At 47.6% G+C, this 26394-nt stretch overlaps 1 protein-coding gene across 3 annotated transcripts in view; it reads left to right on the top strand.

Annotated features, from left to right (window-relative positions):
* The first annotated feature begins 7826 nt into the window (after positions 1-7826).
* The window catches only part of RPP14 (ribonuclease P/MRP subunit p14), a 28161-nt gene continuing 9593 nt past the window's right edge, over positions 7827-26394 (top strand). Inside the window, exons 1-4 of one of the 3 annotated variants that reach the window (XM_029601070.1) lie at positions 7827-7961; positions 8825-8923; positions 9030-9114; positions 11892-11968. In XM_029601070.1, coding sequence (XP_029456930.1) covers positions 8826-8923; positions 9030-9114; positions 11892-11968 — 260 coding nt within the window. In that variant the 5' untranslated portion in view covers positions 7827-7961; position 8825. Of the gene's footprint in view, positions 7962-8019; positions 8216-8238; positions 8574-8824; positions 8924-9029; positions 9115-11891; positions 11969-26394 lie in introns of those variants that run through there. The other 2 variants (XM_029601069.1, XM_029601071.1) reach the window with 2 other exon arrangements.

Raw genomic sequence — 26394 nt, 5'->3', positions numbered from 1 at the left:
AGATAACCAATGGGACAGTGCTATATCAGGGTACAAATTATATCACAATGATAGGGAGGATCAACTTGGTGGGGGTGTGGCACTTTATGTCCGGGAGGGTATAGAGTCCAACAGGATAAAGATCATACAAGAAACTAAATGCTCAGTAGAATCTATATGGGTAGAAATCCCATGTGTGTTGGGTAAGAGTATAGTGATAGGAGTATACTACCGTCCACCTGGACAAAATGGTCAGACAGATGATGAAATGCTAAGAGAAATCAGGGAAGCAAACCAATTTGGCAGTGCAATAATAATGGGAGATTTCAATTACCCCAATATTGACTGGGTAAATGTAACATCAGGACTTGCTAGAGACATAAAGTTCCTGGATGTAATAAATGATTGCTTCATGGAGCAATTGGTTCAGGAACCAACAAGAGAGGGAGCTATTTTAGATGTAATTCTTAGTGGAACGCAAGATTTGGTGAGAGAAGTAACGGTGGTGGGGCCACTTGGCAACAGTGATCATAACATGATCAAATTTAAACTAATAACTGGAAGGGGGACAATAAATCTGCAGCTCTAACACTAAATTTTAAAAAGGGAAACTTTGATAAAATGAGAAAGATAGTTAGAAAAAAACTGAAAGGTGCAGCTGTAAAGGTTAAAAGTGTTCAACAGGCATGGACATTGTTTAAAAATACAATCCTAGAGGCGCAGTCCATATGTATTCCGCGCATTAAGAAAGGTGGAAGGAAGGAAAAACGATTACCGTCATGGTTAAAAGGTGAGGTGAAAGAGGCTATTTTAGCCAAAAAAACATCCTTCAAAAACTGGAAGAAGGATCCATCTGAAGAAAATAGGATAAAACAAGCATTGTCAAGCTAAGTGTAAAACATTGATAAGACAGGCGAAGAGAGAATTTGAAATTAAATTAGCCATAGAGGCAAAAACTCATAATAAAAACTTTTTTAAATATATCCAAAGCAAGAAACCTGTGAGAGAGTCGGTTGGACCATTAGATGACAGAGGGGTTAAAGGGGCTCTTAGGGAAGATAAAGTCCATTGCAGAAAGACTAAATGAATTCTTTGCCTCCGTGTTTACAAATGAGGATGTTGGGGAGATACCAGTTCCGGAGATGGTTTTCAGGGGTGATGAGTCAGACGAACTGAACGAAATCACTGTGAACCTGGAAGATGTAGTAGGCCAGATTGACAAACTAAAGAGTAGCAAATCACCTGGACCAGATGGTATGCATCCTAGGGTTCTGAAGGAACTCAAAAATGAAATTTGTGATCTATTAGTTAAAATTTGTAACCTATCATTAAAATCATCCATTGTACCTGAAGACTGGAGGGTGGCCAATGTAACCCCAATATTTAAAAAAGGCTCCAGGGGCGATCCAGGTAACTATAGACCAGTGAGCCTGACTTCAGTGCCGGGAAAAATAGTGGAAACTATTCTCAAGAACAAAATTGTAAAGCATATAGAAAGACATTGAAGGGCCCCCACCCCCCAGCAACAAAGACCAGGACTCTCTTCTCAGCCCCCTCCTCTTCCTGCCCCCTGCCTGCTACCTCTCTTCTTTACCCCTCTTGTCCTTCAGCCCCTCTTCTCTCCCCTAACCCAGAACCACTTGCTGTCGTCTCCTCCCCATCCATCCTCTTGCCAACCTTGCTTTCTCCCCTTTCCCCCCACCTTCACCTCCACAATTCCTTCACTCCCAACACCATCCATATCCTTCTCTCCCAATCCCCTCCCCCCGGTGCTGCCATGATATCAGAGCCACTTACCTACCTAAACTCCCCTAAAGAATCACGGCTTTGCAAGGCCTCGGTCCCTCTTCCTGCTCTGTGGCTGTTGGCATTTGATGTCGTCATTCAGGCACTGGCAGCTACGGAGCAAGAAAAGACCGAGGCACTGCACGGCCAGCACTGGGTGAGTGAGCAGGGGATTGGAGGCATATGGCAGTGGCAATGGCTGCTGCTGCAGGACATGAGATATAGCAGGTCAAAGGCGTCACTTATGCTGTGCCTATTGCCATGGCCTCTATGGCTCCCCACTTCCGACAATTGCCAATTAGGGTGAAAAACGGTTTAAACCAATTTCCACCTTTTGAAAATCCAGGAATTTGTGGGTGAAAATCTGTTTAAATTGAAAATGAAAGTCTCTACTCATATACTTTAGAACGGAGACCACTGATTATTTTAGTAGCCACCCTCTGGACTGACTCCAACCGGTTTATATCCTTTTGAAGGTGCAGTCTCCAGAATTGTACTCAATACCTATGCTGACCATTCCTCTTCCTATGCAGCCAAACATCTTTCTGGCTTTTGCTGTTGCTTTATTCATCTTAATATAATCAGATACAGTTATCCCCAGATCCTGCTCTTCTTCTGTGCTTAGAAGAATTTTCACCCCCAATACTGTACTTCTCCCTTGGGTTTTTGCATCCTAAATTTTATTTTATTTATTTAACATTTTTCTATACCGAACTTCATGACAAGCTTCATATCAGGCCGGTTTACATCAAACTTAGGGGTTAACTTAACAAACCATATAACAAGAAGGCCGAGGCGCAGATACAAATAACATGGAGAATAAACTTGGGGGCTAGAGTAGCCAGGAAATAAAGGACAGAAAAAACTGGAGAATGAACACGAATGAATATACTATGGCTGGGTCCGACATTTAGTCTATTGGGCTATATGAAAGAACTATTGCAATGTTAGGCTTAGTTCTTTCATATAGCCTGGTGGAGCGCACTGTTATCCCGCGTTTGGATGCGCGTTTTCGACACGCTAGCGTTACCCCTTATTCAGTAAGGGGAAATAGCGCGTCCAACCCCCCCGAAACTAATAGCGCCCGCAACGTGCAAATGCATGTTGATGGCCCTATTAGTTATTCCCGCGCGATTCACTAAGTAAAATGTGCAGCCAAGCCGCACATTTTACTTTCAGAAATTAGCGCCTACCCAAAGCTAGGCGTTAATTTCTGCCGGCACCGGGAAAGTGCACAGAAAAGCAGTCCCAAAAGTTAAAAATAATAAAAAAAAAAAATTTAAAACCAGACACTCAGTTTTGCCGGCATCCGGTTTTCGAACCCATGGCTGTCAGCGGGTTTAAGAACTGACGCCGGCAAAATTGAGCATCGGCTGTCAAACTCGCCGACAACCGCCGCTCCTGTCAAAAAAGAGGCACTAGGGAGGCGCTAGTGTCCCTAGCGCCTCTTTTTACCACGGGCCCTAATTTGAATAATTTTTTTTTCTGAATCGCGCGCACAGGAGAGTGGCCTATGCGCGCGTGCCATCTGCCTCGATTTTTACTGTATCGGCCTGTGAAAATCACCATGATATTAAATTGGGGGAAGTGCTGCTTTTCTGTACACTTTTTGGGTTGCTCAAAAATTAACGCCTGCTCCAGGCAGGCATTAATTTCTTAGGGTAAAAATGTGCAGGTTGGACACACGTTTTTTTTTAGATCAGGGAGAATAGCTAATAGCCTTATCAACATGCATTTGCATGTGATGAGTGCTATTAGCTTCACGGGGGGGGGGGGGGCAGGTTGGACACGAGTTTTGGTTGTGCTGATCCCCTTATGCATAAGGGGTTGTGGACGCGGGTTAACCAGTGCGCTCAGTCTGTATATATGCCGGGAGGAGATGCACATAAAATTGGTCCCGGCAGGACATCAGTGAGTTCCTCCCACCGTCTGAGCTGGCTAACCAAGGAGTTAATGTTAAAAACCCTGCATTAAGAATATGTGCAGAAATTAGGTGCATTTTTTTCAACGGAGGTTTTAAAAAAATTTGAAACAGTAAGCAAATTATATACTAATGCCTTGGGAGGTAAAAATGTGTGCTCAGCAGCCTAATCACACTGGATTTATGCACACAAAAAATGATTGCTGAAGACACCTTATCAAGGACGCTAAAACATTTTCCTGCACTTGCTGCCAGCCCTTCCCCCGCTAGAACCTGCGCTCAGTTCCTGGTCCACCGACTCCGCCCTTTGCCCCTCGACCAGCTTTGAGAAAGTAGGACTCGCCACTGTGTTGCCAGGTTTTCATGAAAAAACAAGCACTTTTTTCCAAAAAAACAAGCCCAAAAAAAGCCCAAAACACGTGAGATTGAATTTTTTTATTTTTTCTAGCATTTAACGTCCTCACATACTCATTCCCTTCTCCCCACCCCCCTCCGAGCACATCTCTGGCCCCCCACACACTGATTCCCCCCTCCGAGCACATCTCTGGCCCCCCACACACTGATTCCCCCCTCCAAGCACATCGCTGGCCCCCCACACAGATTCCCCCCTCCCCACCCCCCTCCGAGCACATCTCTGGCCCCCCACACACTGATTCCCCCCTCCGAGCACATCTCTGGCCCCCACACTCTCATTCCCCTCTCCCAGCACATCTCTGGCCCCCCAACCACTGATTCCCCCCTCCGAGCACATCTCATTCCCCTCTCCCCAGCCCCCTCCAAGCACATCTCTGGCCCCCCACACACTGATTCCCCCCTCCGAGCACATCTCTGGCCCCCACACTCTCATTCCCCTCTCCCCAGCCCCCTCCAAGCACATCTCTGGCCCCCCAACCACTGATTCCCCCCTCCGAGCACATCTCATTCCCCTCTCCCCAGCCCCCTCCAAGCACATCTCTGGCCCCCCACACACTGATTCCCCCCTCCGAGCACATCTCTGGCCCCCACACTCTCATTCCCCTCTCCCCAGCCCCCTCCAAGCACATCTCTGGCCCCCACATACTCATTCCCCCCTCCTGATGCCTGGCTGCACACTCTGAAGATTCCTTTGCTGTTCTGCTCCAATGCCCTGCTGCTGGCCTTCCCGTTACGCCCACGTGGGATGCTGTGCTGGCTGAGTCTGCCCACAAAATGTGCTCGTGTTGTGCATCAGCAAGGCTTGCAGCCAGTGTTGCCAGGTTTTCATGAAAGAACAAGCACTTTTTTCCAAAAAAACAAGCCCAAAAAAAGCCCAAAACACGTGAGATTGAAACTTTTTATTTTTTATAGCATTTAATGCCCTCGCATACTCATTTCCCTCTCCCCACCCCCCTCCGAGCACATCTCTGGGCCCCCACACTCTCATTCCCTTCTCCCCACCCCCCCTCCGAGCACATCTCTGGCCCCCCACACTCTCATTCCCCTCTCCCCACCCCCCTCCGAGCACATCTCTGGCCCCCACACTCTCATTCCCTTCTCCCCACCCCCCTCCGAGCACATCTCTGGCCCCCACACTCTCATTCCCCTCTCCCCCACCCCCCTCCGAGCACATCTCTGGCCCCCCACACTCTCATTCCCCTCTCCCCACCCCCCTCCGAGCACATCTCTGGCCCCCACACTCATTCCCCTCTCCCCACCCCCCTCCAAGCACATCTCTGGCCCCCCACACTCTCATTCCCTTCTCCCCACCCCCCTCCGAGCACATCTCTGGCCCCCACACTCTCATTCCCTTCTCCCCACCCCCCTCCGAGCACATCTCTGGCCCCCACACTCTCATTCCCTTCTCCCCACCCCCCCTCCGAGCACATCTCTGGCCCCCACACTCTCATTCCCTTCTCCCCACCCCCCTCCGAGCACATCTCTGGCCCCCACACTCTCATTCCCTTCTCCCCCCCCCCCTCCGAGCACATCTCTGGCCCCCACACTCTCATTCCCTTCTCCCCACCCCCCTCCGAGCACATCTCTGGCCCCCACACTCTCATTCCCTTCTCCCCACCCCCTCCGAGCACATCTCTGGCCCCCACACTCTCATTCCCCTCTCCCCACCCCCCTCCGAGCACATCTCTGGCCCCCACACTCTCATTCCCTTCTCCCCACCCCCCTCCGAGCACATCTCTGGCCCCCACACTCTCATTCCCTTCTCCCCACCCCCCTCCAAGCACATCTCTGGCCCCCACACTCATTCCCCTCTCCCCACCCCCCTCCAAGCACATCTCTGGCCCCCACACTCATTCCCCTCTCCCCACCCCCCCTCCGAGCACATCTCTGGCCCCCACACTCTCATTCCCCTCTCCCCACCCCCCCTCCGAGCACATCTCTGGCCCCCACACTCATTCCCCTCTCCCCACCCCCCGCCGAGCACATCTCTGGCCCCCCCCACTCTCATTCCCCCCTCCGAGCACATCTTTGGCCCCCACACTCATTCCCCCCTCCCCACCCCCCCTCCGAGCACATCTCTGGCCCCCCCACTCTCATTCCCCCCTCCCTAACCCCTCAGAGCACATCTCTGGCCCCGCACACTCTCATTCCCCCCTCCCTAACCCCTCTGAGCACATCTCTGGCCCCGCACACTCTCATTCCCCCCTCCCTAACCCCTCTGAGCACATCTCTGGCCCCGCACACTCTCATTCCCCCCTCCCTAACCCCTCTGAGCACATCTCTGGCCCCGCACACTCTCATTCCCCCCCCCCCTAACCCCTCAGAGCACATCTCTGGCCCCGCACACTCTCATTCCCCCCTCCCTAACCCCTCAGAGCACATCTCTGGCCCCGCACACTCTCATTCCCCCCTCCCTAACCCCTCAGAGCACATCTCTGGCCCCCACACTCTCATTCCCCCCTCCCTAACCCCTCTGAGCACATCTCTGGCCCCCACACTCTCATTCCCCCCTCCCTAACCCCTCTGAGCACATCTCTGGCCCCCCACACTCTCATTCCCCCCTCCCTAACCCCTCCGAGCACATCTTTGGCCCCCACACTCTCATTCCCCCCTCCCTAACCCCTCAGAGCACATCTCTGGCCCCCACACTCTCATTCCCCCCTCCCTAACCCCTCAGAGCACATCTCTGGACCCGCACACTCTCACTCCCCCCCTCCCTAACCCCTCAGAGCACATCTCTGGACCCGCACACTCTCACTCCCCCCTCCCTAACCCCTCAGAGCACATCTCTGGCCCCGCACACACTGATTCCCCCCTCCCTAACCCCTCAGAGCACATCTCTGGCCCCGCACACTCTCATTCCCCCCTCCCTAACCCCTCAGAGCACATCTCTGGCCCCGCACACTCTCATTCCCCCCTCCCTAACCCCTCAGAGCACATCTCTGGCCCCGCACACACTGATTCCCCCCTCCCTAACCCCTCAGAGCACATCTCTGGCCCCGCACACACTGATTCCCCACTCTGAGCACATCTCTGGCCCTCACACTCTCATTCCCCCCTCCCTAACCCCTCTGAGCACATCTCTGCCCCCCCACACTCTCATTCCCCCTCCCAACATACTAACTCCTTCCCTCCTGATCCCTGGCTGTAGCTGCACACTCTGGATTCCTTTGCTGTTGCTCTCTCCAATGCTGCGCTGCCGGCCTTCCCGTTCCGCCCACGTGCGATGGTGTGCTGGCTGGGTCTGCCCACAAAATGTGTCGTGTGCATCAACAAGGGTTGCATTCTGCTCTGATTGGCTTACTGCTGCAATATAGGGGTAGGGTGCGCCTGCTATGGACAGGCTTCATCGCAGCAGCCAATCACTGTAACATGATTCAGCGCACAAGTCCCGCCCAACAAGCCCAAAAAAACGCGACTGGCAGAAAAAATAGCCCAATTAAAAGCAACCCGCGAATCGGGAAAAAAAACCGCGAATGACTACAAAAAGAAGCCCAATCTCGCGGTAAATAAGCGAGGTTGGCAACACTGCTTGCAGCTCTGCTCTGGCAATATAGGGATAGGGTGCTCCTGCTATGAACAGGCTTCATCGCAGCAGCAGCCAATCCCTGTAACATGATTCAGAGCACAAGTCCCGCCCAACAAGCCCAAAAAAACGCGACTGGCAGAAAAAAATAGCCCAATTAAAAGCAACCCGCGAATCAGAAAAAAAATCCGCGAATGACTACAAAAAGAAGCCCAATCTCGCGGTAAATAAGCGAGGTTGGCAACACATGGTTTCTGCCTTACAGGTTACCCAAGCGTTTTATCGTTGGTTCTTCTACCAGTCTCTCTGACGCTAAGGCCCTCTCGCATGGGATTGGTCAGTAAAATGTTACGTCATTAGAAAACCCAAAGAGGCTGGGGAAAAAAAAAAAAAAAGGAAAGCACTTTTTCTTAGCTGTAGTTGTGTTGAACTTCCGGGTCCTGCTCGTGCTCCGGATCGGGTTATTGTGACTGTTGTTTCCAGCTCCCGCTCCAGATCTGTGGGTGGAGCTGCTGTTTCAAGCACATGCTCTTTTTGGGTTAGAGACTTAAATGTGCTTCCTGGAGCGACTCCCCGGTTTACTACGTAAAGTAAGTGTTGTTTCTCCCGGGCCTGGACAGGTACCATTGCAATAGGAGGGAGCTGGAATCTCTGCTAGTACTAGGACCACATTTCAGGAACTGGGCTAAAGGATTTTTCTTAATCAGCACCTTGCTACAAAGCAGTTGAGCCTTAGAGTTTAGAGCAAGAAACTGTAGTATGGAAAACGTTAGCTTTAAAAACGTTTCCCCGAGTTTGATGAATTAATTTTTGTACCATGACACCAATTATTAAGGTGGTGTGCCATTCTTTGTCTATAGATGGAAAGCTTAGTAAATCAAGCCTCTTGTTTTATTACTGCTATTAATTTCTGTTTTGTATCGTACTAAAATGTTAAAGGCAACAGAGGTAAATGCTTTGAACATTTTTGCTTTATTTATACGAATTAAATTTGACAGATAAAACGCAGATACAGTGATGTCGATATTTTCCTTATGCTTTATATTCAGGTTATTTTTTGAAGACGTTTGCCGCAGGTACTTCTAGCTAAAGCACAGTTCTTATTCTTTGGAAGGAAAAGCGACCACTAAGACAGGTTAAAAAGTTTCCTTGTGCTTAATTAATAAATATGTATTTTGTTTATCATCTTGATGGTTTAGCATGATAGAATTACCAGAAGAGAAGAGGCCTGAGCCGGCTACTTATGAAAGACTAGTCCATAAGAATGCCTCGGAGTACCACTATATGAAGATCCGGCTGTAAGATCACCTCTGACTAGAGTAATTTTGTGCACGCTCGTTAACTACAAATTGGTATTGATTGTAGCATGCTTTAGTAATCCATTCTAATGGTTTTTTTTTTCAGAGAATTCCAAGAGGAGGGAGTTCGTTTGAATGCTGCTCATTTCAAGCAGCTGATCCTTTCGGCATTAAGGGACTTGCATGGAGAGGTAAAGTGCGGACAACCCATGTCACATGAAATGATTAATAACTAGCACTGAGTCAAAGTGGTGCAACAAAATAATAGACTACACTAATTGAAAATTTAAAACATTAATCTCTCAAAAGAATATTTGAACAGCAACCAGAATAAATATACTGAAAAATTTAAACTGAGGATTAACAGGCTGATACAAAAAGAAACGCGGGAGAGCAGGCAAGCACCTGCTCTCCCAGCGTGCGCACAGGCCAGTGTCCTATGCGCACGATACAGTAAATACAATTATGCTAATTAGGGCCCATGGTAAAAGGAGGCGCTAGGGACACTAGTGCGTCCCTAGCACCTCCTTTTTGACAGTAGTGGCGGCTGTCAGCGGGTTTGACAGCTGACGCTCAATTTTGCCGGCGTCTGTTCTCAGACCCACTGACAGCCACGGGTTCGGAAACCAGACGCCAGCAAAATTGAGCGTCCAGTTTTCAAGCCGCGGACTGATTTTAAATATTTTAAATTATTTTTTTACTTTTGGGACCTCCGACTTAATATCGCCATAATATTAAGTTGGAGGGTGTACGGAAAAGCAATTTTTCCTGCTTTTCTGTACACTTTCCCAGTGCAGAGAGAAATTAATGCCTACCTTTGGGTAGGCGCTAATTTCTGAAAGTAAAATGTGTGGCTTGGCTGCACATTTTACTTTTTGAATAGTGCGGGAATAACTAATAGGGCCATCAACATGCATTTGCATGTTGCGGGCGCTATTAGTTTCGGGGGGACATGCGTTTTCGATGCGCTATTACCCCTTACTGATTAAGGGGTAAAGCTAGCGCGTCAAAAACGCGCGTCCAACCGTGGGTTAACAGTGCGCTCTATACTGTATCGGCCTGTAGGTGAGACCATTTATAATACCTGTGCTTAATGTAATTTTATGTACCTCAGGTACTTTATAATCATAATGGTCATATCCACACCGCCACCTTCTTAATTTCTGATTTTTGGAATATGTGCAAATAAAGTGGAACCAAAATTACTCCCCTTGTTAGTCTTTATCCATATGAGAATCACAATGTCCTCACATGGCTCAGCAGAAACCAAACCGACATAGCACCATGTTTCACTTGCCACTGCCAACTACTGATTGCTATGTCACAAAGGGGCTGATGCAAAAAAAAAAAAAATTGTGGAAAGCGGGTGCTGAAAAGTCAGCGCCCGTAAGGGGGACACCATGCTATATTGTAATTAGGGTGTCGTGTTAGCAAGGAGGCGCTAGGGTCTCTTGTGCGCCCCTAGCGCCTCTTTGCTAACACGAACCCGCGGCGGCTGCCGATTACAAAAACTGACGCCCGTTTTCATTACTGGCAGACGGCCGCTTATGAAAACCGATGCCGAGTTTACCGGCGTCGGTCTTCCTAACTTGGCGGTCTGCCGAGGTGTGTATATATATATATTTATTTATTTTTTACTTAGGAAGTACAGAAAAGCATTTTTTTTCTGCTTTTCTGTACTTCTTTTACATGTGCTCAGCTATTAATGCCTGCTCCAGGCAGGTGTTGTTAACTGAGAGCTAAATATGCGTCTGAGATGCACACTTTTTTTTTTTAATGCGGAGTGATTGAGTAATAGCACTCATCACATGCAAACGCACGTGAATGAGGCTATCGCATTCACTCCGCGTTGGACGCGTGTTAAATAGGCGCTAATCCCCCTATTGCATTAGGGGGTGGATTAGCGCCTATTTAACCCGTGTCCGACTGTGGGTTATAAAGTGCACTCGGCCCCTAAATGAGGGAAGCTAATATCAGTACTACTACTATTAAAGATCCCTCATTTGAAACCAGAGTGTAATCTATTGGTTTAAGCCAATCATAATAGGCACTACTGGGGCTTTGGATGCCTTCCTTGCATTTTATTTAATCAAAGGCTATAGTACAGTTTAACGTTTTTGAGTCTTTCTTAACTTTATTTTATTTTCATTATCTTTTATTTGCATTAAGAAAAAAACTCAAAGTTTAACTGTGTTATAGCCTATGATTAAATAAAAGGCAAGGAAGGCATCCATAGCACCGGTAGATTACACTCTGGTTTCAAATGAGGGTTCTCTGACAGTAGTATCTGAAATGTAATGCCGCTGCTGGGGGAAAATAAAGGGACTAGGCAAAAATTAGCTTCAGGAACCATATAATACAAAGAGTAATGCCCTGCCACCTGATCCCACCAGGGAAATGAAACTGGCCCTTGACCCCTTTTGAGAGGATTAAATCTCTAGGGCGTGTGAGTTTTGTGTTTGTTGAAATGAGGGAGGGGCAGTTTCCTCTTCCTCCTTCGGGCTTCCAGCTCTATCGGAACAGACCTCTGTTGGGCATTGGCACTTTGAGGCTTCATTCGTAGCCAGCTGGCATTTTCCTCTATTTCTTTTTGCCCTTCAGGCACTGTTAGTGTGGTCCTTCTCTTCCTGCCCTCTGAATCTCCAGTCCTCCTTCCTATCTTAGACCACCTTGCTGTCCCAACCTCTTGCCCCTGCATGTCTCTAAAATGCTCCCTCATCTCCATTCCCCTTCTCTCAAACTGCATAGCAACAGCGTCTCATGCAGCAGCAGTGGCTTGCAGTGATAGCTCTGGTGGAGGTATGTTGCCCCCTGAAATTTTGCTACCTGGGGGATGGGGCAGGGAACCCCCCACCTCCTCCATTCATTTCTGTTTTTAATGGGATACGTATGTTTAATCAGTAGTAGTGTGCAGTATTGTTTTGAGTTATTTGGCTGTGATGCTCTGATACCATGTTTTTCTGCGCAGGTTGGAGCAGCTTTGTTGTTTGATGTCCTGACATTTGATGAAAAGAGCTTGTCTGCGATCCTCAGAATATCTAACCGGTAAGAAAAAGATTTCACATCTTGCAAGTGTTGGTTTATAGACCTGCTCTAAAAATAATGAAATTGATGCTCCAGTAGTGATTGGAAACCATTAAGAATACTGTTTCTTGGTGAAATGTTTATTAAACACTGACCTCAAATATAGCAAGGGGGTATAAATGCAATTACCCACGTTGGTATACATTTGTCCAGTAGGGTTCGGTCAGCGGGGGTGGCTTTCCCTCACGCCCACTGGGATATCACCATACTATTTTTTTTATCGTGTAAATACTTTTTTTTTTTTTTTTTTTTTTTTTTAAAGTTTATTTAATTTTTATTGAGAAACCAACAGATACAAAACTTGTAAACAGTGAACAACGGTAGAAGCATCACAATCAGTTCTGCAATCGTGAAACACAACATATGACATCCTCCATTGTAAGAGAGCTCTAAAAGTAGGCCCTCCACTCAATCATATAATGGGCTTAGACCACCTACATTTATACACAAACCTCAATGAATAAATCGTGTTAAAGCCCACCAAGTGAAACGTGAAGTTTAAGCTTTTGGATTCCCAACTGTTTTTTCCCCCCCCCCCCCTCTTCCCATCCCCCCCTTCCCCCTAAATAGGATTGAGAACCAGAAGTTCATTACTTGCCACAGGGAATGAGCTGTTATTTATCTCAACCACATAATATTACCATAGCCTGAGCTGAACTAAATAACTTCCGTACCTTTCCCCTGTCCCCAACCCCTCCCTTTGGATACACAGCCATGTATTCCCATCTCAATCCCAGAAAAAAAAAACCCCCTGCCAATCCCATCTCCATAAAACTAAAAAGAAAACTCCAGTAGCCTACCCCAGTTAACTACGGACATTCATTAAGAATCCGGCTTCTAGCAATGTGAGGAAGAGACTGAATATATGGATCCCAAACACTAAGAAATCGTTTACTTTGTACTGGGGATTGTCGAATGGCCATCTGTTCCATCTGCATCATTGAATACAATAGATTCCTCCATGCCCAAAAAGAAGGGGAATCAGCGCTTCTCCAGTTCATGAGGATCACTCGCTTCCCCACCACACTGGCTTTCTGCAAAAATAACCTGGTGCCAGGATCTCGTATTCGCATCGGGGGTATGCATCCAAATAGAATCCACAAGGGCGCAATCGGAATTGAAACATGTAAGATGGTAGCCAAATAGTGTGCAATCTGGGTCCAAAAAGCCTGAATCACAGGGCAAGCCCAAAAACCATGAGCCAAAGTAGCCCCCTCCTTCTGACACCGCAGACATGAACCCGATGCTGCAATATGTTGTCTTTTGGCCATCTGGGGCGAGATATAAGCCCTTCCCAAAAATTTGTACTGCAGTTCTCTATAGTATGTATTATACGAGATCCTGGCAATCCGACCATAACAGATTCGCAATATGCCGGCGGTGACTACAAACTCCCCATCCGCAGTCCATCTGGCTGCCAGTATGGAATACATCTCTACCTTTTTCAAGCGGTGTAATTGTTGATAATAATATGATAGGGATGGTGCTTTAGTTCTAGAGAGGGCCAACAAGTTTTCCAGTTTCTGAAAGGTCGAGATTTGCCTAAATGCCAGAGGGATGGTCTTAACATAGTGTTGAAGTTGTAAATAAGGGAATACAGTAATTACTCCCCTCCCATAACTCTTCTGCAATTCAGAAAATGACATCAGAGTCCCCTCTGCGGTAAATACATGCCCCAGGTATTTAATTCCCACCTTTTTCCATTCCTGAAACTGTGGAGAGGTGATCCCCGGTAAGAAATCCGTGTTCCCATGAACCGGGAGCAAGTATGCACTGACTCTAGGCATTTGAATAGCTTTAGTCAAAGTAACCCAGGCCTGCCGTATCGGCAATACCACCTTGGACTGAGTCAGTACTGGGGGGAGTTTTGCTGGCTCTACCTGGAGCGCGTAACTAACATGAATCGGGTATTGAAGTGCACTTTCCGCCAAAAAACTAGTATGTGAAGACGTACCAAGCAACCAATCTCGTATAATCCGCAGGTTGCATGCCACGGCGTACAACGCCAGGTTCGGCACTCCCAGGCCTCCCATCCCCCACCTCTGCTGCAACCAGACCAAGGGAATCCTCGCCTTGCCTCCCCTCCACAGAAATTTCCGCACACAGCTATCTAATAACGACGCATCTCCCCTTTTCAAATGGAGAGGAAGGGTTTGAAATAAGTATAACCACTTGGGTAGAATAACCATTTTAAATAGGCTTACCCTACCACACAGAGTTAAAGGAAAGTTTCGCCACGTCGCAAGTGTGTCTTGCGTATAGCGGAGCAGACTCGGCACATTAGCGTTATAAACCAGAGAAGGGTCTACCGGGACTCTCACCCCCAAATAGCGAAAGGAATCGATCGCCCATTGCAAGGGGAAAGAGTCCCTCCATCTCTCCTTCAGCGCTTCTGGAAAGGCCAATGCAGAGGACTTATGTTCGTTCAACCGAAATCCCGAAAAGAGTCCAAAGGAGCCCATTACAGCGAGCAGAGAGCCCAAAGACCGAACCGGATCAGTCAAAAATACCAAAAGGTCATCCGCAAAGGCTGCACATTTAAAGATTTCTCTATCAAATCGCACTCCCCGAATACCAGGCGCTCCCTGTATGGTAAGCAACAATGGTTCTAGTTGCAACAAAAAAAGAAGCGGAGACAACGGACAGCCTTGACGAGTGCCTCTCCTAATAGGAAACACTGCAGACCGATCTCCATTAACCAAAATGGTTGCCTGTGGATCCTCATATAATAATTGCACTGCCTCGTAAAACAGGCCCTCAAAACCCATGTGTCTCAGAATATAAAACAAATAACTCCACTCCACCCTATCGAAAGCCTTTTCGGCGTCAAAACTGATAGCCATATAGGGAGTATTCATAAAGCGACAGATTTCCATTGCCGCCAAAATCCTTCGCAGATTTGAGAGGGCGTATCGCTTTCTAACAAATCCCACTTGATGGGGTCCCACGAGAGAGGGCAACACCACCGCTAGGCGATCCGCCAAAATTTTAGCTAACAACTTTTGGTCAAAGTTCAGCAAGGAGATAGGACGGTAGGCATCAGGCAGCAGTGGGTCCCTGCCCTGTTTCGGAATAAGTGTAATGTGGGCTACATTCATCCGTGGTGGAAAACTTCCTTGTCGGATTAAAGAGGAAAAGAGCGAGGTTAAAGGCCCCGGCACTCTATCAAGCAAGCCCTTATAAAATTCTGCCGAGAGACCATCCGGTCCCGGGGTTTTTAAGCGTTTAGATTTATAAATAGCCCTCCGGACTTCCTCCTCCGAAATTGGCGTATTTAAAGTCATTTTTTGCTCCTCTGTAAGAATGGGAACCGGCAGAGACTCACAAAACTGGCTGCATGCCTCCCCCGACCAGCCTTCCGTCTCATATAATCGCTGATAAAAATTTCGAAAGAGGCGCAGTATGGTGCGTGTGTTTGTTTCCACGTGCCCATTCTCATTCTTTAGTCCCGTAATAAACCGAGGCGCTCTCGAAGATCGAATCAAATGTGTCATTAATTTACCCGCCTTATTGCTATGTTGATACAACCTATGCTGATAATATAACATACTTTTTTTTGCCCTCTGGTGTAGTACTGAATTTAGCGTATTTTGTACAGATAGGTAATTATCTCTATTTTGTCTCGTTTGCGAACGGACCAAACAAATCCGGGCCCTGTGTAGTTGTTCAGTCAACAGTAATACTTGTTTATTCAAACTCTTCCGCCGGTGTGCCACATATGCGATAATATCTCCCCGGAGAACTGCTTTAGCAGTGTACCAATATAATACTGGCTGCTCAATATGTGCCTCGTTTGAAGATTCATAGTCCGCCCACCGTTTTGTTAGATATTCATTAAAATGCTTATCTTCAGCCAGGTAGTAGGGATATCTCCACAACCGAGCCCCTTGTTCCGGACGCCCAGCCTGCACATCTAGCCAAACAGGTCCATGATCTGAGATGAAAATATCATCAATACCCGCCTCTTGTATTGTAGGAAACATATGGGCGCTAGTTAGAAAAAAATCTATACGGGAATAGGTGGCATGTGCCCGGGACAAATGAGTAAAAGTTTTGTCCCCTGGGTTCAATGTACGCCACGGATCCACTAAATGCAGGTTTTTCTGCAAATGCGCGGGTCCCTTACCCATTCCATACTCTCTGCGCCTATTTTGTGAGGCGTCTAACAGAGCATCTTGGATCGTATTAAAGTCTCCCCCCATAATAATATTATCTGAGATGTATGGAAGGAGGTGTTGGTACACCTCTTGAAAAAATGTTTGGCTAAAGGTATTCGGGGCATACACGTTACACAGTATTAGAGGTTTAGCGTATAACTCCCCAATCAATATAAGAAACCGGCCCTCCGGATCTTTAATCTCCTTCTGAACTTGATAGGGTAAAAATTTACTAAGCAAGATCGCTACCCCCGCCGATCGAGTAGTAGCCGAAGCATAATAAACCCCCCCTACCCAACCGCCAGCTAATTTGGTGTGTTCTATATCCGTGAGGTGTGTCTCTTGTAAAAATCCAATGTCAGTCCCTTTACGCTTGAATGCCTGTAGGATCTTGTTTCTCTTAATCGGGGTATGGATGCCGCATACATTCCATGAAACGATACGAGTTAATGTACTAGGCATGGAGCTGAGTAAAGAAACAGCATAGAATAGCTAAATATGCCATCCAGACGAAGGCCGTCCCAGCTAAGGCCCTCGTCCGTATCTTCCCTCTTTTTTTTTTTGCAATAGCATACTGGAGCGTTCCCTTAAAAGGACACGGAATACATTGAATGAAATGACTTAAGAAGCCATCGGCTAGTTCAGATTTGAACCCCACTTGCTCCCCCCTCCCCTCCCCAGAGACTCCCCCCCCCTTCCCCACTCCCACCCCGTCTCTCTCAACCATCCCCCAGACCCCAAATGGGTCTACGCCTTTCATTAGAATGCAGACCGGGACTTCCCCCACCCAGGTCTGCATTGGAGGGCGCATCCCAGACCGGATAGCCACCCCCCCTCCCGCTCCCCCTCCCCCCCACAACGCTTGCATGTAACGTTTCCAATATGTGCATAGCCCCCGCTTTTTTTTTTTTTTTTTTTTTTTTTTTCTCTCCATTTCCGTAGATTGCTAACATTCTGCTATACCTCAATTACTAAACTTGGAATAACTGTGCAATGACACTCCCAATTAAGGGAACCCTATAACCTCCAACTATACTGGAACAGTCCATTTAGTCTTGCGGTATTGTCTTTTCCATCATTGATGAAACTCTGGAAGTTGGTTTCCTCTTCGGACGTTCCACACGCTGCCAATTCGAAATTGCATCCCCCCGAGGCTTCGTGGCTGTGTCTTCCAAAATAGCCCGAGGGGGTTCCAGATGCGCTTGTTGAAACACCTTGGTGGCTTCCTGCATGGTTTTCAAGCGATAGGTCGTCCCATCCTTTTGGAACGACAGGGAAAAAGGAAAATTCCATCTGTATCTTATGTCTGCCGCACGTAGAGCTGCAGTAACACTTTTCAATTCATATCTCTTTTTTAAGGTACTAGCTGCCAAGTCCTGATAGACCGAGACTGCAGCATTTCTCCAATTCCATTGCTTCTTCTTACGGGCCACCGCCAGAATGGTTTCCTTTTGCAAGTAGCTGTTGAAATTTATTATAATATCTCTCGGTTTGTTATCTCTGCGGGCTCCCAATGCCCTGTGCGCTCTTTCTATGGTAAGGGATTCTGGTGCTGACTCTCCTGCCGTGGGTGCCGCTCCCTCTTCCCCCTGATCAAGAAGGAAGGCACAAAACGATTTAGCAGTCTCCATGCTGTCTCGAAAGTCTGCCAATTCTGGTATCCCTCGCAGTCGGATGTTCATTCTCCTTGATCGGTTTTCCATATCTTCCAGCTTATCTTGCAGCACAAGCAGTTCAGTATAGGTTTCAGTGGTTTTTTGGGTTAGGGTCTGCAACTTTGCCGCATGGCTTTCCACCTGGACATCTAGATCATCGACTCTATGTCCCAGCGCTAGAAAATCCTCTCTCAATTCCGAAAAGGAGTGTAGCAGTTCCTCTTTATTCTGCTTCATGTCCGCCCGAAGTTCGATAAACCAATCTCTCATGGTGTCCTTTGTTGGTAAGTCCGAGAGGGATGACGCCCCCTCCCGAGATGTTTGTGGGGATAGTATCGGTGCCTCAGAGTCAGAGCCTCCCCCTCCACTCCCCTCAGGTCCTTCTGTTATGTCCATCCCTGATTGCCGCATCTCAGCCGCCACTTTGGTAAATGAAAACTTTTGTAAATCACTTTTTTTCCTGGTAGCCATCCGCTTAATGAAGATTAAACCCCTAAAAAAAAACAAGCTCCTTTTTGGGAAGTGCTGAATCAGCTCCGCGGTAAAGAAGGGGAGGATCACAGCCCAGCCCTTCCACCGGGAAGGTGCTCTACCTTTTCCTATTCAGCACAATCTGGCCTCTCCCAATGGTAGGCAGCCCCACTCTGTTGCAGGAGGCTGCAATACGCTATTAAGTCTGGACTACCACGTTGCAAAAGTGCTTCCCCGGTGTAAAGCGTAAGCGGGGCCTCGTACCTCCGACCGTGTATTCCCTTCTCTTCACCGCTAGCGCCACCAGGTCCTCGGGTAGCTGCTCAAGCACTGGTGAAGGACAGCTTTAGCTTCAGTTTAATAAAAGCTTAGAAGCAGACCCCGACGCACGTCTCTCCCCCTGGTTCCTCTCGCGGCTCTTATAAGACGCAGCAATTAGCGTACCCCATCTTCCCTGTTCAGGCCAAAATCGCAGCCCTCAGATGTCACAGGCCCTGTATACACTCCATCACAGATAATAAAATGGCGGTTCGGGTCACTCGTCTTCGACGCCCCTCCTCAGTCTCCCCTGCCGCCCGGGCCAGCCGGGCCCTTGCACACCAGGTATCTGAAGGTTTAGGTTTGCACCTACGTTTACAGTCGTCCGCGCCGGCTAAGTTTCTCCCAGACTCAGTCCCCCTCGGCAGAAAGACAGGCCGTGATGCAAGCGCACCCCGTGGCCACGTGGCGCTACTGTGCTCCCCGGCTATGCTTACTACTGGCTGTGCCGTCGGACCGGGGGACGCTTCTCCGCTTCTCCGATCGCTGTCTGCACTCTCCGCTGGCCCGTTTCTTTGGCGCTGAAGCTGCCTGGATATAGCGGTGTCGGTAAGCCTGGGGCGCCACGGCAAAGGTTTCACGACCCGAGAGGAAGTTCAAAATGGCGAACGGGTGAACCTCGGCCCCGCTGCACTTACAAAAGCGGCGTTCCCGGCTGGCGCGTATCCGCAGTTATTTTTGCTCTGTTACTATTTATTTGATCCGTGTCACTTTGGCAGTTCGATGGAGGTAGTATGAGCGCGGTTTGCACATCTTTTCAAAGCGCTGTTTAGGTTTCTAGGAGGAGCGGGACGGGAGCCCCTCGCTCACGCAGCCATCCAGTCACGCGGCCAACAGCGCCCCCACCTCGTGTAAATACTTTTAATAAATCATTCTCCAATAAATCTTCAGCCCTGGAGCTGAAGTAAGTTTCGAGCACCAGCCGACGTGCCAGGAACCTCTGACCCTGCTGCGCTCCCTCCCCGCCCCTTTTTGTTGCTGGGAAGTCTTTATTATTGTCAACATTCTTCTGTACTCGCGAAGCGTGTCATCTGTCTGAGTATCGCTGCTAGTACAAATCCTGTGTGCGCCTGTAAATACATGCTCTGAGATAGAATCAGATCCCTCGACCTAACGAAAAAATTCTGCCCATGTGCTCATAAGAGGAGATTGACTTAGACAAAATTGTGAACCCTTTCTTACAATAAAGATGCCAGAATTCTATTGTATTAAAATAAGTATTGCTATGGACCTAAGCATTCTTTCTCCTTAGGCTACCTGGATCAGGATTTAGTTACAAAGCATCGAAATCCCTTTAGCAAAAATGAAATCATTCGATTTCTTTCTTTAGCCCTTGAGGATATACTCTTCCATTTATGGATAAATCGTTCCAATTGCAGTAGCTTGGTATTCAAAGATTTGCACGTGGAGGGGCCCTGGAGTTGGATCAAACTCACTATGCATAGTTCCTCTATGGTATGGGAAGTGGCTAGCCAACGAGCTACTAAGGGCGCTTTGTTTTTTGTCTCCGTATGCAGCTAAGGTGTGTTCTAAACTTACGAGTCTCACCCACATACACAAGATTGCAGGGGCACCATACAATGTAAATAACTCCTTCTGAAGTGCAGGACAAAAATTGAGAGAATCTAAAAGGCTTCCGATGTGGGAGCTTTATCTCTGTTCCTGGAACTGTATGTTTACAGATGTTACACGGTCCACATGAATAAAACCCTTTGTTTAAACTAAGCAAATCATTTACCCTGGATGTGTAATGAGCTGAATGAACTAACTGCTCATAAAGATTGCTCGCTCTAGTAAGGGCAAAAGTGGGTGGTGGTTGAAAAAACAGGATGGATACTCAGAACATGCTAGTATTTCTTGATGTTCAGTTTGAGATTGTGTATGTGAAGAATAGAGAAGAACAAAAGCTTACTTTTTGTTGGTCTGTATTTTTAGTAGGAGGAGACAGGAGCCATTCTGTATTAGCCCACTGCACTCTTTTGTATGCTTTAATAATAATGCGATGATACCCCCATGTGTTAAATCTTTGCTTCATTTCCTCTGTTTGTAATTTAAACTCCACTACTGTAGAGCAGAGGCGTCTCAACCGTAAAAATTGCCCCATAGGTAAGTTATCCCTAAGAGGCCTAGGGTGAAAACTCCTATAGTGGAGTAAGGTGTTACATCGGAAGGCAACTGATTGGATGGAGAAAGCTTGTTCGAGAGGTGTTCTCTATCTGTTCTGTACTTGAATTGAAAGTGAAATGTAGATTGATGCCACGTGTTCAGCCATTTCCAAATGCTCCTGTAATATTGCGGCGTCTCCCATCCATAACATAAAAATGTCCGGAACTGAATGTTGTCTTTATATATGGGCAAACTGAAAGCCATTTCTTTTCACATTTGCCTATGTAAAGATTAGCAAGATCTGGAGCCATGGATAACCCCATGGCAGTTCCCTTTATCTGCTGGTAAGAGATGCCCTTAAAACTGAAGAAAGTTTCTTGTAATGCTAGTGAAGCTAGTTCCACCCAAAAGGAAACCGCTGCGAAGTGCCCCTCTGTGCCAAAGTGTCATGTATCACATCATTACTTCTTTTTGCAGAATGTTAGTATGCAATGAGGTAATGTCTATTGTAATCAAATGCAAATTTTGGAAAGGGCCCTAATATTTCTCCAACAAGGTGAAAAAATGTGTTCCCTGTACGTACCCGGATCAGTCCAGACCATGGGTTGAGCCTTCTGTCCAGCAGATGGGTACAGACCAAAACTGAAAGGGTATCCTATATCAGGACCGAGCCTACCCTACAGCCCTTCAGTATTTGTCTGTCTCCAGTAGATGCAGGCAGCTCACCCTGCGGTTCCCTTACCTTATTACTTTACCCTACTCTGTGTGGGTTTCTCTCTCGCTATTTGACTGAGATCAAGCAAGTATTATTTTTTTTTTTAATTTGTTTATACAAAAAATTTTTTTTTTGAAGTTACTCTGTCAGTTCAGGGGACAGCGCTGTCTCCTCGCGCTTGGGGAGCCTAGGGGGGGCTTGCCCCTTGAGTTATCAGCCTAGGCTCTCTTCCCAGTGACCTTAGGATTTGGGGCGATACTGGTTGTACAGTCACTCCCCCCCCCCCCCATACAGCTGCCTTGGGCCCCGGGATGTTTAATTCCCCGGTTATACTAACAGGGAAGTTTCATTCCCCTGTAATTAATAAAAAAAAAAAAAAAGTACAAGAGACATTGCATAAATAAGGCAGCTTTTTACCTCTGAGTCAGAGAAGTGAGCATGCAGGGTTCGTTCTCCTGCACTCACTCCTTCAGGGCAGCACTGCTCAGCTGATTTCCCCTGCCTTGCGGCTTTTTTTTTTTTTTTTTCCTTCAGTCATGCTGCAATCTCACCTCTGTTTAGCCTGCGGGGAGCCTGCCTCATTGCTCTCCCGCGAAGGGTTTTGTTCTGGGTGCCTACCGGGTGTGAGGGTCCCTCCGTGGCGCCAGGGGAGGTCATCTCGTCGCGTGGCCAGGCTGTTTCAGACTTGGGAAACCGTGGGAATGGCGGCCATCTTGGGTATCGGTGCAGCTCCCGATTCAGGGCTGCAGGAGGGAGAGGAGCCAGATTTTTTTCGTTTCTCTTCCCGATTTAAGCCCTGTACCCCCTCCGGATGAGGCCCCCGACCTTCCTTCCCCCCCCCCCCTTGCCTCTGGGAAATCCAGGCCATGTTTTTTCATCAGAATTTGTGCTGTTAATGCACAAATCCTATTTGGCTAGCTTGCAAGAGGAGGAGGGACCCCCCCCCCCCCGGTCCTAATCCTGCGGTTGCCCACCCTGTTTGCCCCTGCAGTGCCGGATGTGCAAGACTCTGTGAGAGTTAGGGTGGTACCGGGGGTCCCCTCCCCCCCCCCTCACCCGTGGATCCGCCTCAGCCACCTACGATTCCAGACCAAGAACCGGATGCGGATTTGTCCTTGCCGGTCCCCCCCCTCTTGAGGAGGATGACCCCAAAGTGCTCCGCTTCTTTCAGCAGGAGGAGCTGGAGCCGCTCATTCCCTTCATCCTACAGGAGCTGGGGATTGAAGTCTCTCCGGAGGATACGATTATGGCCGCGATGTCAGCTCACGTGGACCCTGTCCTGGTGGGACTCAGGGCGCCTCCATGCACTTTCCCGTTCCATCCCATGCAGAAGCTGCTGCTCCTTCAGGAATGGGAGGCTCCTGAGACGGGGCTCCAAGTGGGTAGAGCTATGGACAAGCTCTATCCTCTTCCCAAGGATTGCCTGGAAATGTTTAAAATTCCCAAGGTGGATTCTTCCGTACCTGCGGTCACCAAGCACACCACTATTCCGATGGTGGGAGCCATAGCTTTGAAGGATGTCCAGGACTGTAATCTTGAATTTTATCTCAAGCATATCTTTGAAGTCCTGGCCTTAGGAGTCCGGGCGACGATCTGCAGCAGTCTCATGCAGGGGGCAAGTCTTAGGTGGGTCTAACAATTGCTCAGCACCCAGGACCTCCCGTCTGCAGAGGCAGAGCAGGCTGAACGACTGGAGGGCGCTGTGGCGTATGGAGCAGATGCTTTCTACAACTTAGTCCGCATGCAGGCCAAAGTGATGGTCTCCGCAGTATCGGCCAGACGTCTCCTCTGGCTGCGCAGTTGGTTGGCAGATTATTCTTCCATGTCTCAGTTGGGCACACTGCCTTTCAAGGGTAAGTTGCTTTTTAGAGAAGACCTGGAACAGCTTATTAAGTGTTTGGGGGAGAACAAGGCACCCGAAACAGACTAGGTCTTTTTTTCCCTACGTGTTCCCATTTCAGAGGTCAGCGAAGGTATAACAGGACGCGGGGCTCCTTTCCTAGGGGTCCAAGTCCCAGTCCTGGACTCATTCCTTTTGGGGCTGCTGTGCCTTCCGAGATCTCAACACTCAACCGCAAAGCCCTCCTCCCAATGAGATCCGTCCGGCCCATTCCTCCGTTCCAAACTTAGGTAGACGTCTCTCCCTGTTTCTTGAGGAATGGGTCAAAATCACAACGGACCAGTGGGTCCTCGAGGTGGTGGTAGAGAGAGGTTATGCATTAGAGTTTGCTCGGGACCTGCCGGATTTGTACATAATCTCCCCTTGCGGACACCGGAAGTGGGCAGCTGTCTGCCGGACTCTTGCCAAGCTCCAGGGACTAGGAGCCATAGTCTCAGTTCCGGTGGAGGAACAAGGTGCCGGCCAGTATTCCATCTACTTCGTCGTTCCCAAAAAGGACCTCTAGGGTTAACCGAGCCCTCCGGATACCTCATTTTCAAATGGAAACCCTGAGGGCTGTGATTGCGGCAGTTCACTCAGGTGAATTTCTGGCCTCTCTCGACTTGACGGAGGCTTACCTACACATCCCTATCCGACACAAGCATCAGAAGTATCTTCGCTTCAACATCCTGGGCCAACACTTCCGGTTCCGGCCACTACCCTTCGGCCTTGCCACCGCGCTCGCACCTTTACAAAGGTCATGGTGGTGGTGGCGGCTGCTCTCCGTCGAGAGGGAGTCTTAGTCCATCCTTACCTGGACGATTGGCTCGTGCGGGCCAAGTCGGAGGCTCTCTGTAGGGCACGAACTTCATCCTGTGTCAAATTCCTTAAAGTTCTGTTGGTATAGCGTTGTGGCTCTATATACATTCTTTGCGTACCAATTCTGCAAATGTAGCTGTAGCTGCTTCGATTGGACCTGGAGGCACCCACTTTGAAGGTGGGAACACCACTGATGTCTATAAATCTGTTTGTGCAGAGAAAAATGTCAATCTCAATTGCCTTAAAATCTTTACAAAGATTTTTCTTCTTCAAAGGGTGAATGGTGGATAACTGGCGCAAAAGATAAACCCTTGTTAAGGAGGGATTCTTGTTGCTGGTGTAAGAGATACACGTGATTAACAACCACTGTGCTTGCTCTAAAACTACTGAGTTCACTTAATACCTGGGTTGCCGCGAATGTAATTGGAACCACCGGTCCGATCATGAGGAGATGGCTTTTCCTTGATAGTGTTTGGTGAACTTGTCTGGTACTAATAAAGGACAATTAGTATTGTTAGTATCACAATTATGTTCATCTGTATCTTCTGCTCATGTCCTACGGTTTGGTTCTATGTTCTTCTCCTGATGAATCATCTGAGGAATCTTGAAACGTAACATGTCTCTTCTTGTTTTTGCTGAAATTTTATGAAGATCACACATATACATTACCGTTTTTATAATTTGTCTCCCCTCTGTGAAATTTTGTTAGTTTCATTTGTTTAATGTCTGCTCTAAATTTGTCCATTTGGGTCTGGAATTCAGCCTAAAGTCATGGGATAGGAGGCAGTGTCCTTTCGTGGATTACAAACTGGTTAAAAGACAGGAAACAGAGTAGTATTAAATGGTCAGTTTTCTCAGTGGAAAAGGGTAAACAGTGGAGTGCCTCAGGGATCTGTACTTGGACGGATGCTTTTCAATATATTTGTAAATGATCTGAAAAGGAATACAACGAGTGAGGTTATCAAATTTGCGGATGATACAAAATTATTCAGAGTAGTTAAATCACAAGCAGATGTGATACATTACAGGAGGACCTTGCAAGACTGGAAGATTGGGCATCCAAATGGCAGATGACATTTAATGTGGACAAGTGCAAGGTGTTGCACATAGGGAAAAATAACCCTTGCTGTAGTTCCATATTAGGAGCTACCACCCAGGAAAAAGATCTAGGTATCATAGTGGATATACTTTAAAATCGTCAGCTCAGAGTGCTGCAGCAGTCAATTAGGAATTATTAGGAAGGGAATGGTTAATAAAACAGAAATTGTCATAAAGCCTCTGTATCGCTGCATGGTGACACCGCACCTTGAATACTGTATACAATTCTGGTCGCCGCATCTCAAAGATATAGTTGCGATGGAAAAGATACAGAGAAGGGCAACCAAAATGATAAAAGGGATGGAACAGCTCACCTATGAGGAAAGGCTGAAGAGGGGAGCTGTTCAGCTTGGAGAAGAGATGGCTGAGGTGGGATATGATAGAGGTCTTTAAGATCATGAGAGGTCTTGAATGAGTAGATGTGACTCGGTTATTTACACTTTCGGGTAATAGAAGGACTAGGGGGCATTCCATGAAGTTAGCAAGTAGCACATTTAAGACTAATCGAAGAAAATTATTTTTCACTCAACGCACAATAAACCTCTGGAATTTGTTGCCAGAGGATGTGATTAGTGCAGTTAGTGTAGCTAGGTTCAAAAAAGGTTTGGATAAGTTCTTGGAGGAGAAGTCCATTAACTGCTATTAATCAAGTTTACTTAGGGAATAGCCATCAGTAGCATGGGATCTTCTTGGTGTTTGGGTAATTGCCAGGTTCTTGTGGCCTGGTTTGGCCTCTGTTGGAAACAGGATGCTGGGCTTGTTGGGACCCTTGGTCTGACCCAGCATGGCAATTTCTTATGTTCATATCTCTCTCTCTCATAACTCTTTCAAAGATGACTTTTATTTTCTCATTTAGTTGAGTAGACAGTAACTGCACCATCTCTATGATTAAGATCAAGTCTAAAGAGCATTTGTTTAAGATTTTATTCCAGTTGTGTGCGAAGTCTGTATACTCATTATAGAGCATGGGTTCTTTTGTATCCTGAGACCCCCTGGGAATACGTTGCATGTGGCAGTATTCATGAGGGAGTACCAGTATGCAATTCAGTTCTAATCTGTCTTTTTTTTTTTGTAGGCCTGTAACTGAGTTCCATTGTGGATATATGTCTGTATTTGTTTGACCAAAAAGTGGAGGTGTAGTTAATAAAGCTTGAAGATGTGCTTTAGAA

Source organism: Rhinatrema bivittatum, chromosome 4, assembly GCF_901001135.1.
Source record: "Rhinatrema bivittatum chromosome 4, aRhiBiv1.1, whole genome shotgun sequence".
NCBI classification, from domain to species: domain Eukaryota; kingdom Metazoa; phylum Chordata; class Amphibia; order Gymnophiona; family Rhinatrematidae; genus Rhinatrema; species Rhinatrema bivittatum.
The sequence above is the reverse complement of the archived record's forward strand: the minus strand, read 5'-3'. Positions and strand labels throughout refer to the sequence as shown.